The sequence below is a fragment of the Plasmodium sp. gorilla clade G2 genome (genome assembly GCF_900097015.1).
Source record: "Plasmodium sp. gorilla clade G2 genome assembly, chromosome: 13".
Lineage (NCBI taxonomy): Eukaryota > Apicomplexa > Aconoidasida > Haemosporida > Plasmodiidae > Plasmodium > Plasmodium adleri (nom. inval.).
In genome coordinates, this window is record NC_041705.1 from 2,589,410 (window position 1) to 2,607,822 (window position 18,413).

General features: G+C 17.7%; 4 protein-coding genes across 4 annotated transcripts; 3 read left to right on the plus strand and 1 right to left on the minus strand.

Annotated features, from left to right (window-relative positions):
• Window positions 1–1,758: 1,758 nt before the first annotated feature.
• Window positions 1,759–3,450, plus strand: PADL01_1367800 (conserved Plasmodium protein, unknown function; the record flags this gene model as incomplete). The annotated part of the gene is made up of 3 exons (XM_028684257.1): window positions 1,759–1,792; window positions 1,966–2,050; window positions 2,205–3,450. The coding sequence occupies 3 exons, from the start codon at window positions 1,759–1,761 to the stop codon at window positions 3,448–3,450; spliced, it is 1,365 nt and encodes a 454-aa protein (XP_028540353.1).
• A 1,665-nt stretch (window positions 3,451–5,115) lies between these two features.
• Window positions 5,116–8,218, plus strand: PADL01_1367900 (glycosylphosphatidylinositol anchor attachment 1 protein, putative; the record flags this gene model as incomplete). Its single annotated transcript, XM_028684258.1, has 5 exons — window positions 5,116–5,186; window positions 5,344–6,117; window positions 6,358–7,390; window positions 7,587–7,754; window positions 7,883–8,218. The coding sequence occupies 5 exons, from the start codon at window positions 5,116–5,118 to the stop codon at window positions 8,216–8,218; spliced, it is 2,382 nt and encodes a 793-aa protein (XP_028540354.1).
• A 920-nt stretch (window positions 8,219–9,138) lies between these two features.
• On the minus strand, window positions 9,139–10,716 carry PADL01_1368000 (conserved Plasmodium protein, unknown function; the record flags this gene model as incomplete). Its single annotated transcript, XM_028684260.1, has 1 exon — window positions 9,139–10,716. One exon carries the CDS (start codon window positions 10,714–10,716, stop codon window positions 9,139–9,141), a length of 1,578 nt encoding a protein of 525 aa, XP_028540355.1.
• Window positions 10,717–11,929: 1,213 nt separating this feature from the next.
• PADL01_1368100 (conserved Plasmodium protein, unknown function) lies at window positions 11,930–18,328 on the plus strand (the record flags this gene model as incomplete). Its single annotated transcript, XM_028684261.1, has 1 exon — window positions 11,930–18,328. One exon carries the CDS (start codon window positions 11,930–11,932, stop codon window positions 18,326–18,328), a length of 6,399 nt encoding a protein of 2,132 aa, XP_028540356.1.
• Between the last annotated feature and the right edge of the window lie 85 nt (window positions 18,329–18,413).

The window sequence follows — 18,413 nt, forward strand, 5'->3', positions numbered from 1 at the left end:
TATACATATATATAATATATATATTGTTATGTTTTATTATTTATATGTGGAAAAAGTGTAATATATCCTGTAAAGATTAATATTTATTAATTCGAAATATAACGTTCACAAACTCTTTTGTATTCGAATATTTGGTATGCTTATTTTTTAGTTCATATGAAAATAATCTATATAAAGCATAAAATAATATCTTTTTAGAAAGCTACAAAAATGTATTATATATTTATTTTTTTTTTTATTTATATATTTATTAATTATGTGAAATTAATTGATGAAGTGATGTATACATACACATATAATAATAAGTCATACTAAAAATAAATATTGAGAAAATAATCAAAATGTACGTACATTAAAATATTATATATATATATATTTATTTATTTTTATTGTTTTTGAACCAATTATAAAAATAGATATCATTACATTTAAAATATAATGTTATATATATGTATGTATTAAAGTGATAAATATTTTTAAGAAATATAATATACAACGCATTTATTTTATTATTATTATTTTTTTAATATTCTTGTGTTATGAATATAAAAAAGAAAACATTGTTAATAAGAGAAACGTAGGTCCTTATAAGGCACATACATATAATTAAGTCTGAATAAATTTTCCTTTTATTATTTTTTTTTTAAATATTATACATGCATAATTATAAAAAAAATATATTTTTATTTATTGTTTATTTTCCCTTTTAAATTAAAATGTTTTTATTTTAAATTAAAATTTACATTCCATATTTTTTTCACCGTTTAACTTCAACCAGAACTTAATATTAAAAAAAATATAATAATTATATACAATTTAATAAAGATAATGATATTTTAATTTTTTTTTAATAAGTGGTTTATTAAATAAAAAAAAAAAAAAATAAAATAAAAAATAAAAAAATATATAAATATTAAATATATATATGTATATATATTAAATGTATAATATTTTATATGCATTTTATTTTATGTACAGATCAATGTATGTACTTATCTTTATAATAATATAGGAATTTAAAAATAAAATAAAAAAAATATTACCTGATTTTTCTTTTAGTGTGTATTGTGGAATGTGATATTTGTTTTTTATTCTATTATATATAAATATATATTATAAATATACATATATTTTTTTTTTCTTCAAATATATATTTGCCCGATTGTGCCTTTGAAATATGATATATAAATAATGAATATTTTTAAGAATGGGTATTGTATATACATATGCAAATAATTAATATATGAAAAAATAAACTAATTTTTACATTTTAATTTATATTAATATATTTTGTAATTATAATATATATACATATATATTAATATATTTTTATTTATATTTCCATTTAAATAATAATTAAAATAAAATTTGTAAACATAATATATATATATATATATATATATATAATAAAATATATATGATATATATATTTATGGAAGAATAAAAATAAATGTTTTTTCATCTTATATATATTTACGCTTGTTTTGTTAAATTAATAAAAATATATTATAAATATATATTTTATTTTTTTAACCTCAAAGGAAATTAAGTATTTGTGAAAAAATATTAATATATTAAAGAACCTTTATATATATTTTTTTACTATTCTGAAAAAATATATGAATATAATATTGTTTTATTTAGACATAAATCCTTCAACTTTTAAGTTATAAAATATCAAAAAATAAAAAAGATAAATATTTTGGTATCGTCATATATATATATTAAAAAATTAAATATAACAAATAAATAATCCAAATGGCCTTAAATCCAACATTAATTCAGGGAAATGGTAAATGATAAAAAAAATAAATTAATATATAAATATATAATTATATAAATATATAAATATACAAATATACAAATATACAAATATATTTATATTATATAAACATACAATTTTTTTTTTTTTTTTTTTTTTTTTTTTTTTTTTTTTTTTTTTTTTTTTTATTTTGGTTCTCTTAGAATTTTTATTTCCAGCCAACAAAGGATCTGAGGTTACTTATTTAAGAAGGGAAGATGTTAAGTTGAAATTGTACTTGCCTGATCGGTAAGAGATAAAATATATATTTAAAAAGATATATCAAGAATATTGTATGTACATATTATATTTTAATATATTATTGTTTATTATATATATGTATATGTAAATTTTTATATATACACATGCATACTTATATTTTCTTTTTTTTTTTTTTTTGTAGAACCATTAAAGAAGATGGAATGATATTTTTAACAAGCTCACGTTTAGTGTTTGTAAAAAACGAGCACAGCAAAACCAATGCAAACTTTGCTGGTGTAGAATTTCCTTTAAGTCTAATTGAGAAACCTAAATTTGAACAGCCTGTATTTGGACTAAATTATTTAAGCGGTATTATAAAACCATTAATTGATCATCCAAATAGCTTAAAAAGTGCTTGTAAATGGAATCTTGTATTTTTAAATGGACAATGTAGTAGTTTCCTTAATATATTTTTTAAAGTATTTGAAGCAGCTAAAAAGAATAGACCATTGGTTGGTTTAAATGAATTTAATGAGCAGTTTTTTTCAAATAGTAATGCTTATGTTGATCCTAATGATCCAACGTTTTTATATATTAATGAACCTATTAATGAGAATATTTATACTCCTCAGAATTTATCACAAAATCATTATATACCATTGGGAAGCTACCCAAATGATAATATGAACCCTAGTAATAATAATATGAATACATGCAATAATAGTGGTAATATTTTAAGACAAGATGAAAACATTCCAATTTATAAAAGACCATATGTTCCAAGAAATAATAACACTAATAATATGATGCCATATAATAATTCCAACTATGTCAATACATGTGATCACATAAATAACAGACCAATTGGGAACTATAACCAGAATGTTTATGTACCTAATAATTATAATAATCCAAATAATAATATTCAAAGTTATGATACTAGAAATAATTCCTTAATACATTATAATAATTCATCCGAAGGTAGAATGCTTTATAATAATAATAATAATACAAATATGGGACATTATAATAATACAAATAATTTTAGAAATTATGACCAAGGAAATAATAGAAATGTCACATCGCAAATGAATTATCATATGTATAATAATATGCCAAATAATAATATGCCAAATAATAATATGCCAAATAATAATATGCCAAGTAATAATATGACAAATAATAATATGCCAAATAATAATATGCAAAGTAATAATATTCCAAATAATAATATGCCAAATAATAATATGCCAAATAATAATTTGAGTACATTTCATCAAAGGATGAATGCTCTACATCCCCAACCAAACAATCATCATTATAATCCAGCATATAATGAACAACTTAATAATTCATATAATCAACAAAATAATAATACTTTATATAATGAACAAAATAATGGCGACCAAAATGGTTCTAATACATACAACCATCACACAGGTTCTTAAACATATAATAAAAATAATTAAAATATAATAATAATAATAATATGTTATTAAATTAATATTTGTGATAGTAACTTTATATCACATTTTCTAAAAAAGAAAACGAAAGAAATTATAGAATTATATTATATTCATGAACATATTATTGAATATAATAATGGAGAGAGTTCATTTTTCTCTCTTAAAAAAATGACAAATAAAATGGTAAATACCATTGTAACAAAATTTATTGACATATAATATATATATATATATATATATATATCATTTGAATAAATGTGTAGAGTAAAAAATATAATCATCATATGGTACACCGAATTATATATATATATATATATATATGTATATATATTTAAAATAAAATTCTTATATGTATTGATGAATAATAAGTATGTACATATACATTATAATGTATGTGTATCTTTTTATTTAATTATTTGTTTTATTTTATATGGACAAAAATCATATTATATCTTATAAAATTTTTTTTTATATAATATTACTGTTACTTTATGTTTTTTTTAATTTATATGCTATACATATGAATTAAATATTTCCCCATATTTATTTTCCTATATTAATTTTTTTTTTTTTTTTTTTTTTTGTTGTTAGAATATTTACTATATAATTTATATATATATATATATATATATATATATATATATATAATGAAAAAAACAAAAAAAAATAATTACATTACCTTTTCTGAAAATTAAACTTGTAAATTTGAATTAGAAGTCTATTTTAATAAATAAAATAAATTAATAAAATAAATATTTTTTGTAATCATTTATTTTCAAATGATATTACAAATGAGAAAAATGCGTGTTCAAATTTCACACGTAAACATTTTATAGGGTTCCCAATATAGTTTCAAAGAGAATGAAACAAAAATAAAAAAAAGATACACACCTTAAATTTTCATGGCTTCTTATGATATATATATATTATCTAATAATAATATATTTTATAATATTTTTTTTTTTCATTTTTATTTTTATTTTTATTTTTATTTTATATTCTTTTATGTTTTTACATAAGAATATTGCGTAAACTACAATTTAAAATATTAAACATTTATTTTATTGATTCTTTCACAAATATATTAATAATTAATTCTTTTTTTTATAATCAATGAATACACACATATATTATATATATATATATATATATATATATATATATATATTTAATTTAATTTATGTGTAAAATTTATGAGATCCTGACCTTATGAGTTCATATAAAAATATTTGCCCTCATATTTTTTCTGCTAATGCACAGTAGAAAATATACTATTAGCACAAATAATTATGGTTAAAAAATAAAATGAAATAAATATTAGAATATATAATTATTTATTTATATATAAATATTTATTTATTTATTTTTTTTATTCTTTTTTTTTTTATTTGTATATACTAAAAGTAATATAATTGGAAAACAATGAGTATAATTTGCATAATTAATTAAAAAAGGGGGGGAAATTTTATATAATATATAATATTATATTTATAATTAGAAATAACAAAATTAGAAACAAGTGTATGTCTAGGAACTACATAGGGAAAGATCATAAATGTAATATTAAGTGTTTATATTTATTTGTGTTCATATTTTATTTAGTTTTTTCCTTTTTTCTTATACTTTAATTGTTTGGTATTTATCACGATGGGATTTTCAGAAAATCCCAAATTTTCCCTTCTCATAAATAAGCTTATCAAGAAATCTAAAGTTATAGGGTTAGAAAAAAAAAAAAAAAAATTAAAAATGATTCCCAAGAATATAACATATATATAAATATATATATATGTATGTATATATATTTAAATATTTTATTTGCATATACATAATTTAATATCTCATTTTTTTTTTTTTTTTTTTTTTTTTTTTTTTTAGCACTTTCTTATCAATTGTTGGTGTGATTTTCTTTTTGGTGTTTAATAAGTTTAATAAGAATGCTGAATTAGACGCTAGGACATTTACCCAATTTGTTGGTAATTCCGTATTGAACAAAAAAAATGAGAAGTTTTTTAATGATACCAATTTATATTTCTTGAATTATAAATATGAAGGAAATGAAGATATAATAAAGATGATATATGATTATATTAATGAATATATATCATCTAATGTACAACATGAGATGGTTAAAATAAAAATAACGGATACAATTGAACAGAATATATTGATAAGTAATGTAGGATGTAAATATTGTAATAATATGGAAAGTTTAGTTGTAGTAATAAATTTTGATTTTAAAGAAAGGAAATTTTTTCATAGCTTAGTTATTGGTTTAACATTAATAGAACATTTTTCTAAATGTAACTATATGAGTAAAGATGTGATTTTTTTATTTACAAATAAAGAATTATTATATTCTTTAGGTATTCAAGAATTTATACAAAAATATTTTTATAATAATACTAATATAATTGGAAAAAAAATTATTAGATCTTCTACTATTATTGAATTTGATTCTATTTATCCTTCTAATATTAAAATTAATTATGAAGGATTAAATGGTATGTTGCCTAATCAGGATTTGATATTATTATTAACAAATGAACTTCATTTTTATTCTATTCCTATTAAAATGGAGCTTACTCATGGTTCCATATTTGATATGGCGCTAGAAAAGAATTACGAACATGGTCACATATACTTTCTGAGGTACATCAAAAAAAAAAAAAAGTATTAATATATATAAATATATATATGAAATATATACATATCTTTACAATATAATATATATTAATACATTTATTTTATGCATGTCATTTTTTTGTCTTTTTTTAAAAGTTTGTATAATACATATAAAATTATTCACATATATATATATATATATATATATATATATTTACATTTATATGTTCATTTATTTATGTATTTCTTTTCTGTTTATCCTTTTAGAGAGAATATTCCGTCTTTTACTGCAACAGGGGTAAGCAAAGTACCCATAAGAAGTAAAATGATTAATTTGTTTAATCTGACAAAAGCACTGCAAAGTTATTTAAGAAGTCAGAGTAATACACATGAAGGTTTTTGTCATTCTTCCAATTTTTATTTTTTTAATACATTCAAAAGGCATATACCAATAAGTATATATTGTTATAGTGTTTATTTAATATGCGCATATACCATAATGAAATTATTTAAATCAGCAACTTTTAGAAGCTATGTAAATTTTTTAACAAGTTTCTACACTTATTTGATAACAATATTAATTATTTCCCTACCTATATATTTAATTTCAACAAATAAAAAATTTAATGAGTTGTTGAATTTTAAAAGAAATTATATTCCTAAATGTCAGGAATGGCATCCTGATAATTTTAATAAATATATAAAAATAGCAAGTATTTGGTGGAATGTTTTATTTTTTTCAATTATTGTTGCATTTTTTTTTAATTTATTTATTTCTTTTTTAGTTAATAAAAAAAGAAAAATTATACAACAAAAAAATGATAAAAATGAATCTTTTGGTGGCTATAAAAAGGTAGAAAGGGTAGAACGAATTTTAATATTAGAAAAAATCAAACAACTGAAAAATGAAATAATGAAACGAAAAGGTATTACAAATAATTATAATAATCATATTAAAAATTATAATAATATATTATATACTAATGAAAATATATACAATAATAAAAATAATAATAATAATTGTGAAAACATATATAATAATGGAGAAATAAAAAAAAATATTCTGGTTAAACCCAAAATTATAAATAGTGATGATGAAGATTTTCTTCTTGAAAAAAAAAATTCTGAATTCATTAAAAAAATAGAAAAACAAATAGAAATATTAGAAGAAAAATTGGAATTTTTAAGTAATGATGAAAATGTAAAATATATTTTTTATAATAATTCTATAGCACCATTTAATACAATGATGATATATATGAATATTTTTTATTTCATATTGGTAGTCATATTAAGTTCGGTAAGTCGCCCTAAAAAAAAATAATAAAATGAATAATAAATTAAATAATAAAATAAATAAATAAATAAATAAATAAATAAAAATAATGATATATATATATATATATATATATATATATTTATAATGAATGTTATAATATTTATGGTAATTAATATATATATATATATATTTTATTTGATTATGCTTTTTTTTTTAGTTGTATAATTGGTCCTATTCTGTATTATTTAGCATGGTACTTGTAATTCCTATATCAATTTTAAATAATATAAGAAAAAAACCAATCAGAATTTTTCAAAGGATTGTTCTTTCAGTTTTTATTCTTTTTATATTTATTTATATGTATCCGAATGATAATCATATTTGGGTAATCTTTTTTAAAAAATAAAAATTTGTACCTTTATTATGTATATATATTATATGTTACTTTAATAATACGTCATACATACATACATATATATATATATATATATATATATATATTATTTCTTGCAGAATTTAAGGAAGAAACTAACCAATTTATTAAGTAATAATTTATTAAGGTGTTGTAAATATTTAGACAAACACAAAATACTACAGCACAAATATTTCCCAGAAAGTTTGCAATTTATTTGTTCTAATAAGTTATTAGATTCTTTCTATGTAAAAAAATATTTTTTGGATAATCTATATATTAAATTTAATTATATTTTGGATATTCAAAATGGATTCTTATTAACTTTATACAATTTAGCAAGAAATCATTTTTGCATTGGTACAGCTACCTATCCTCTAATTTGCTTTACCTTACTCCCAATATTATTTTATATAGCTTTTTTATTTTTTTGTTAATATAGGAATTAAATTAATTTATCAAAATAGATATATATATATATTATTTTTTACTAATTAATTTTTTTTTTTTTCCATATATATATATATATGGAATAATGAAATAAATAAACTATCAATTATTTTGGATATATATATCCATTGTACTAATTTATGAATATAAATATATGAAGAAATATTTTATATAATGCATACTATTTATTGTTTAATACATTTCTTTATTACTGCATAAGACATTTGAATTTTTCGTCTTTCCAAAAATATATATATATATATATATATTTATACTTTTTATCATATAAATTATTTATTATGTTTTTATTATATTTTTATTATTTTCATACATTTATATTGTTTTATTTTTTTTTTTTTTTTTTGGTAAAGTTAAAAATGAATGTGTAAACCTTTATTTTGTTTTCCCCCTATTGTTTATTGAGACAAAAAAAAGTTATTAATTTGAATTACAATAAAAAAAAAATAAAATAAAAAATAAAGGATCAAATAAAATTAAATGAAAGCATAAACGTTTATGTAATATTATATATCATATAATGAATTAGTAAAAAAAAAAAATTAAATTCCCTCTTTCTCTACATATATATATATATATATATATATATATATATAATATTTAAAATAACTTTTTTAATTATTTTAAAGGAGAAACATCATTAAATTAAAATAAAAAATAAAGGTCAAATAAAATTAAATGAAAACATACACAAGTATATAATGTTATATATCATATAATGAATTAGTAAAAAAAAAAAAATCCTGTCTCTCTCTACATATATAAATATATATATATATATATTTGACAGTCTATTTTTTTTTTTTTTTTTTTTTTTTTAATTAATATATATATATATATATATATATAGTTTTATGGTAGTAATTTATATTTATGTTAATTTTTGTTCTCATGTTGAAAAATGCATATATAATTTTTTTTTTTTCTTTTTGTTTTTCTTTTTGTTTATATCAGTATCTGAAAAAAATAACATACCTTTACTTATTTCAGATTCCTTTTGTACATGTACTTTATTTGAAACAAATACCATTTTTGATCTTACATGACTGATATTAATCATTTCATCATTTGTTACGTTTTGTTTGTTGTCTGATATATTCTTTTTGTTAGGAGTGTTAATTATAGATGTTGTTTTATCCTTTGGTGATTCCTTTATATGAGGTGATTCAGCTTGTTCAAGTTTTATATATTTATTATTTTTTATATTATTATTATGTATTATATGATTGTCATAAATCTTTGGGTTCTCATATTTTATATGTTCTTTATATTTTAGATCATTATGTATTATATTCTGAAAATTATTTTCTTCGGTCTTTTGAACCAGTTGATGTTTTGATGAACATGAAATGGTTGTATTTGTGTCTGTATTTGTGTTTGTATTTGTGTTTGTATTTGTGTCTGTATTTGTGTCTGTATTTGTGTCTGTATTTGTGTTTGTATTTGTGTTTGTATTTGTATTTATATTTTTCTCTGTTATTGTGTTTTTATTTTCTAAATCTTGTAACATTTTTTTACATTTTCGTTTCTTTAATTTATTTAAGCATGAATGATTTTCGTCTTCTGATTTTTTAAATAAGGTATAATATTCTTTTTTTTCTTCATTAACCTTTTTAATATTTGTTTTGAATAATATTATTTCATTTTTTAACATTTCATTATTATTTTTTAAAAGTTCTATTTCTCCTAAAAAGAGTTTTTTTTGACATTTATAAATTAAATTTTTGTATTGATTTTGTTTATATAATTTATAGCACTCGTCATATTTTAAATGCAGATCTGTGATTCTTTCTAAATAATCATTTAAAAGGGATTGATATTCTTTAATATTTTGTTCCATATAATGTCTACAAGTTTTTATTTCTTTTATTTGTTCTACAACGTCTTTTACTTTTTCGTCTATGTTATTATATATTTTATTGAGTACAATGATGTTATTTTGGATGATATTATTGTGGTTTATATTATTGTGGTTTATATTATTATGGTTCATGTTATTTTGGTTTATATTATTATGGTTGATATAATTATCATTATTGTTCTTCTTATCATTATTATGAATAGTATCTATATCATTTTCATTTTTCTCTCTCTTTAAATATTCCTTACATTTTTCATATTCAGCTTGTAAATAGGTATATTCTTTAACTTTTTCATTGCAATTACTTCTTTCTGTATTTAATGAATCATTTAGAAATTCTATTTCTTTTTCTAATTTTTTAATTTTTGTATCATATTCAAACATGGAACTGTCAATTTCTTTTTCTTTTTTTATGCCTATATCTTTTATGATTTGTACATATTTTTCTATTTCATTTTGAAGTTGAACATTTTGTAATTTTATTTTATTGTATTCTTCCTTTAGAGTTTCTTCATTTTTCTTTATTGCAATATAATGATTACAAAACTCTTTTAGAAGCATTTTATTTTCCATAAAATAATATAATACTTTTTCTTCTTGATTCATTTTCTTTCTTTTAGAGGTATTTTAAGAAATATATGTTGTATTTGATTTCTTAAAAAAAAGGAGCTAATACTACTTAAACACAAAGATATGTGTGTGTACAAATAAATATATAATAATAAAAAATAAAAATATACAAATATATATAAACATATATTATTTATATTTATTTAATTAAACATTTAGTATGAACATATTCATTTGGTTACATATATAAAAAAAAAAAAAAATTATAAATAAATAAAAACAATAATAATTATGGATGTTATATATATATATATATATATATATATATATATATATATATTTTACTTACAAAAAAAAAATAAGTGTACGTACAACAAAAAATATATTTATGTTAATATAGGTGTTGAATAAGTATATATTATAATATTGTAACATTGTTTTTATTTTTTTAGAAGAATTATATATATGTACGTATTTTTTTTTTAAGGACATTTTTTAAAAAAAGAACAACATATTAAAAGTATATGAAAATAAAGTATTTCCACGTGTATAAAAGGGAATTGTAAACATATACATATATATATATATATATATATATATAATATTATATGTGAAACAATTATATATGTTGTGTTTATATAACAATATTTTTATACATATTTCAATTTATATTTTATTTTTACAAATATATATAAAAAAAAAAAAATAACTAAATTCCTTTTCTAAATATATTAATAATATTTAAGGTTTTTATAAAATTTATGAATATCACATGTTTGAAGTAAATTTTTTTTTTTTTTTTTTTTAAAAGAATGATTTGTATAAATTTTAATTAAAATGATACATATGAGAAAAAAAAAAAAAAAACTTGAAATAATTTTTATTAATAATATTACAATATTTCTTTTTTTTTTGAAGGATAATGTTATGAATTTTTGTGAAAATATATATGGAAATGTATCATTATGTAAAAAGTATTTTTAATATTAAATGTAAAAAAATTGAATGAAGTTGTTTAAATATTTGGTTAGAAAATATAATAACATTTCGTGTTTGCCTTGACAACATAATATATATGATATTTATTTTATTTTATTTTTTTTTTTTGTACCAGTTTAATATTTACCTTTTTGTAAAAAAATAAAAGATATAATTTTTTTTTTTTTTTTTTTTTTTGTTTGTTATCTGAATAATGTAAGAGTTAAAATTTAATATATATTAATAATAAGAAGAAAAGCTTCATAGAATAATGGAAAAAGAATTAAACGATGAGAAAAAGAGGAAAACTGAAAAAAACGTATTTCCTAATTTTAATAATGTAATAGTAGATCAAAATTATGATGTAAATAAAAGAAATTTCAATACTGTAAATTCTAAAATGAATAGAGGGGACATGGAAAGTATGAAAAATAATTCGAATACATTTAATAAGTCTAACAAAATGAAAAACAAAAAAAAAAATAATAATAATAATAGTAATATTAATTATCATAATAATAAAATGGGGAAAAACCAAAATATGATGAATACATCATTATCAAATAATAGAAGGAAAAATTATTATAATATGTCACATATGGGTACTAGTCAAAATAAATATGAAATAAAAAATAAAACAATCAATAAAAATAAAACAAAATTTGGATCCAATGTTAACTCGAATGTAATACAAAATAATGAGAATGTGGTTACATCAAATAAAGATGATTATAATTGTATGAGAGGATATAATAATAATAATAATAATAGTAATAATATGGATGAAAGAATTAATTATAACAATTCAAATAACAATAAGAACAACAATATTAATATTAATAATGAAGGTTATGTGAAATATTATCAGAATTATAATAACAAACAAAATACAAATAAGTATATAAAACCAATTAATAAATTAAATTTATCGTGTACTAATAAATTGTATAAAAATATAAATAACAATAATGTCATGAAGTATAATATAAGTTCAGATATGAATAAGCGTAATTTTAATGATATTAATAGAAAAAATGAAAATTATATTCAAAATTTGAATAATATGAAGAATAAAAAAAAAACAATAAATAATACGTCAAATGTTAATATGTCAAATGTTAATATGTCAAATGTTAATACATCAAATGTTAATACGTCAAATGTTAATATTTCAAATTCTAATAATCCTCCAATTAAAGACATTTCTCTTTTAAAAAATCGTTTGAATAACAATATTATTGATAAGAACCTAGAGAGTAGAAATAATCAAGCAAATAATAATTTGAAGAGAACACAGAATGCGACCCTTTATGGAAACGATAATGATTCTAAAAGAAGAAAAGGTCTTTACAACTTAAATAATATGAATGACAATTATAGTATTAGTAATTATTCTAATCCTAGTGTTAAAGAAAATTCTTCTTTACCATTAGAAGATAATATAACTAAAGATAAAAATAGTAATATGAAATATGATAATAATAGTAAGAAATATATTGAAAATGATAGTTCTAAAAATTATTTTCATACAAATTTATATGAGAAAGAACAACATTATATAAAAGTAATAGAAAGAAAAATAAAAGAAATATGTGATATTTTAGAATATATATTATATGTAGATGATAAAGATTGTATTAATTTGATATATTTCCTTATAATTTTATTAAAAGGAATTAAAAAGGTATTACGTCGTTTAAAAAATTCAAATATGAATTATGATATATTTAGTATTGTGTTAAATTTATATTCATGTTTATGTGTGAAGTTATTTTCAGAAAATAATATTTTAGTAATAATGATTTTAAAATGTTTTGTATTAATGTTTGAAATATTGAATCTGATGGATATGAATTCTTTTAATTTGTCTTATGTACTTTTTTTATATGTAAATTTCTTAAAGAATAATAAAAATGGAATAGATATATTAGAAAATAAGAGCAATATAAGATATAAAACACAGGTAGTAGAAAATGACAATAAAATGTATAAAAAATTGTTAAATTCGTTTTTAAATATATTTTCATATTGTTCTGAAAATACTAATACTTTAGTTCGTAATGAAGCAATAAAATCATTTTATTATGTATTAAGATTTTTGCATGATGAAAAGAAATATAAATATTATCAGGAGCATACTATAGAGAAGGAAAGAATAAATACAAATAATAACACAGATGATGATAATTTAAAGAAAAGAACCTTATTCATTTTTGAAGAAAATTTAATTAAAGAATCTTTAACGATAAAAAAAGTAAATATGATAAAAGGATTTGTTAATAGTAGAATGATATATTTACAAAAATTTAATTCTAATTTTTTTGAAAATAATTGTGATAACATAGATATGAAAAATAAGAATAATGATCAGGATAAAAGTGGAAAGATCAAGGATAATTCAAATAATAATGTAAGTAAAAAGGAGAATAATATAAATGTTCATGTTATGAATGTTAAAAGTGAAATAAATAGTAATAATAAGGACGCAGAAATATATAAGAATAAAACGAATAGGAAGGATAATATGAATAATGTAAATGATGTAAATGAAATAAATGACATAAATAATATAAATAATATAAATAATATAAATAATATTAATAACATAAATAATGTAAACCATATGAACAATATTAATAATAAGAATAAATATGATGAAAGTGAAAATAGTTTAAATAATATCCTTCTATTAAAAAATTTTGAAACAGTTTTTAATTGTGTACCTAATGATGGTTGGATATCAAACAAGATAGATGATGATGATGAAAATATGTTACTTTATATTTTACACATATTTGAATTATTTGTTGAAATATATAAAGATAAGGATATTAATGAAATAATAATAAAAAGTATTGTTTTTTTTTTGAATCACACTGATTTGAATATTTTTAGTATTGTAACACGTATTATTATAAAAATCTCTCAAATAAATCCTATTAATAGAATATTTTTTAATAAATATATATCTGTGTTAATGAAAAATTTTGATAAGGATAGAAGAAGATATATATTTCTAATGTTATCTTATTGTAAATATGAAAAAAGTGGTATTGAGGTATTATTAGGTATACTAACAAATTTATGTATTTATAATTTCAATTATAAAACAAATACATATTATCTTGAGGAAGACTATGAAGAAAGTGATTTAAATATAGAACAGATAAAAACTTTAAGACGTTTACAAAATATGCGACAGAATAAGGCATTAATAAATAATGATAATATACATAATGATATAGAAACTTATAGTAATAATTCTGAGGATGAATTTTATTTAATTGACAAAAAAATATATAATATAGAGGAATGGTATTATATATATCCTATAATTATTATATTATCATTGAATTATTCTAAATATATACAATCATTTTTTTTTAATAAATTTTATAAAAGTTATATACAGAATTATTATAACATTACTCCATATTTTAATATATTTGATTGGTCAAATAAATTTTGTTATTATCTTTCAAAACATATTTTTACATCTCATATTGAAAAGTCCTCATTTTTTATGGAGCAAGGTTTGAATATATTTGACGTATTAGATTCTACAATATGTAATAGTGAGTCAAAAAATTGGAGCAATAGCTATAAGTTATTAATTCATATAAATAAATATAATACTACAGCTGGTAGTAATAATAATAATAATAATAATAGTAATAATAATAATTATGTTTATTATCCATATAATGGATATAAAATAGATAGTGTTAAAAATTTTATGCTCAGAGAAAAAAGTTCAAATGATATATCCTTAGATTTACTATTTAATCGAACATATGGATTTTTAGAATATCCAAATTATGTTAAACTAAATTTAAGTTATAAAGAAAATTGTTATATTTATATATATATGTTATCACTTTTAAATTTCTTTTTTAATAAAGAAATGAATATATTTGAAGAGAATTGTTTTTTTCTTAAGCGTAAGTTTTGGGAGTTATTACATGATCAAACCAATTTAAAAAGTAATAGTTTTTTAGATTATTTAAGTTTATTTAAAGATATTAATTTTATATGTATAAATCACACAAAATATCTGACCAAATTATTTGATTTTATTAATTCTAATAATATCACACATTTGAAGGAGAAAAAACAAAATGGTCTTTATAATGATTGTAAAAATGATGAAATATTATATAGTAATATTAAACCTGATGATGATTTATTATATAATGATAATTATATAAAAGAAAGAGAACATAAACGAATGTTATATGTAGAAAAATTATTATTATCTTTTATTATAAATAAGGGAAAAAATAAAAAGATGAAAAAGATATTGGCTTGTAATTATAAAGTTAAAGGAAATCATGCTATAAATAATAAAAATTTGAAAAATAATATGAATATATTAGAAAAAAAAATTAGAAAACTTATATATTTTGAACAATCTTATATGAAATATAATAAAAATATATGTGATATAATAAATCATAATATTATTAGTAATATATATTATATTTTATATTTAAAAAACATTTTTTTTTTGGATGAAAAAGATTCAAAAATAATGAATGAAGATAATACCTTTTTTTCAGATTATTTATGTAAAGATTTATTAATTAAATTAATATTGGTTCCTATTTTATATAGAAGTAATACGGCGATTGAAATTTTTTATAAATATCCAATAAAAGATATGATAACAAAATCTTACTTTTCCAGTATATCTAAAAAATACTTTGATCGAATATCACAAAAAAATTTACTTTTATTAGAAAAAATAAATAAATGTACTATTATTAATAATGAGAATGAATTATTTAATGATAACATTCAGGTTTTATATGCTGATAATGGCGCAGCTAGCCAAAATGATAATATTCAGATGCATCAAAATTATAGAATACCAAATAAAGAGAATGAAAGTAGTATTGCATCTATTAGTGATTTTAATGAAAATTTAAGAGAAGAAAAGTGTCTTTTAAAATCAGTTGAATATGATAGTGCTTTATATAAAAATAAAGAAGAGGAGATCAAAATATTAAATAATAAAAACAATAATGTGTATGGACCCTTACCAAGTTTTGAAGAAAATAATAAATATATTAAACAAGATAAACAAAGGAATAGAAAAAGCAATTTTCCTGTACATTTAAAAAAAAATTTATTCTTAAAATTTTTAAATGTGAAAATAAAAATTAAGAATAATAATATAGGACAAAATGAGACGATGAATATTATGAGCAATATACATGATAAAAAAAAAATAAAAAAGGAGAATAAAAAATATGAAAAAGGTTTCATTGAACATGAAGAAAATATGCAAAATAAATATGAAATATATATATATCATAAAAAACTTATTAATATAAATCATCAAATAAATAAAAATTTAATAAAAATATATCATTTGTTTTATAGAAATTATTATTATACATTAAATATGTCTGAGATATTAAATATTATATTGAACAAAGTGTATGAAGAAAATGATATATTATATAACAAGTTAAAAGATTTTGTTTTGAATTTTTCATCTTATTATCATGGTAATAATAAAAAGATTGGTTCTAAATATTTTTATGACATTTTTTATAATAATAAATTATGTAGAAATAATAATAAATTAGAAAGAATAAATAAATATTTATCACAAAATAAAAATGGACATGAATATAGTAATTTAATATTTGAATTGCATAAGATAGGTATTAACAAAAATGATAATAAAAAGAATGTATATTCTATAAATATTGCTATAAATAAAATCTTGAAACTTATTATAAAATATTTAGAGAATGAAGATTATATAAATTATGAGGAGTGTATAAATTTTCCTTATTTATTTTTATCTATACTTAATATAAAAATAAAGTTATCTTATGAAGTAATGTTATACGATTTGTTTGAGAATGAATATAATGATTTTAATATGTTATTAAAAAGGCTACCAGGATATATAAATTATTTTTTCAATAATTTATATCTATATATTGAATATGAGGATATGTTTATAATAAAAGAAGAATATAAAAAAAATAAAGAGAAAAACAAAAATAAACATATTTATAATTATAATTATGATTATAATCCAAATTATATATTATATAATAGGAGGAACCATTTAGGTAAAAAAAAAAATATGTTGTTGCCATCTCAAAATAATAATAATTTATTAATGTATAGTTTTATGGTTGAAAATATATTATCAGAAGATTATTCTCTTACACATTTGAAAAGCTTAAACAAAACTAAAAAAGCAGAAACTAAAAATTCTTTATTTGCAGGTAGAAAAAAAAGTAAGGGAACAAGTCAAAATATCAAAGTTGATACTGAATTTAATTTAGATGAAAAATATTTAAAAGAAAATATTATTCATAAAAATAAAAAAGAAATAACAAATAAAAAACATAACGATAATGAACATTTTATAAATAAATCACATAGTATGAAAATATATACAAATGAATGGAACATAACAAATTTTATTCCAGTATATAAGAATGAAAATAATAATTCGAATACTTATAGATATATAATAAAAATGGAATGTAAAAAAAATGTGGGAAATAATTTTGATTTTTCTTCAACTTTGCCTATTAAATGTAATATTATTCTATTTTATTATTATATGGAAAATGATAAGTTCTATTTGATACCTATATCGAAAAGGAATAACGTATACCTACATCCACTCAATCAATAAAAGGAGAAAGAAATAAAAACAAAATTAAATATATATGTATGTATTTTGTTTGTGTGTGTATGTAAGTAGGTATATTATTTATTAT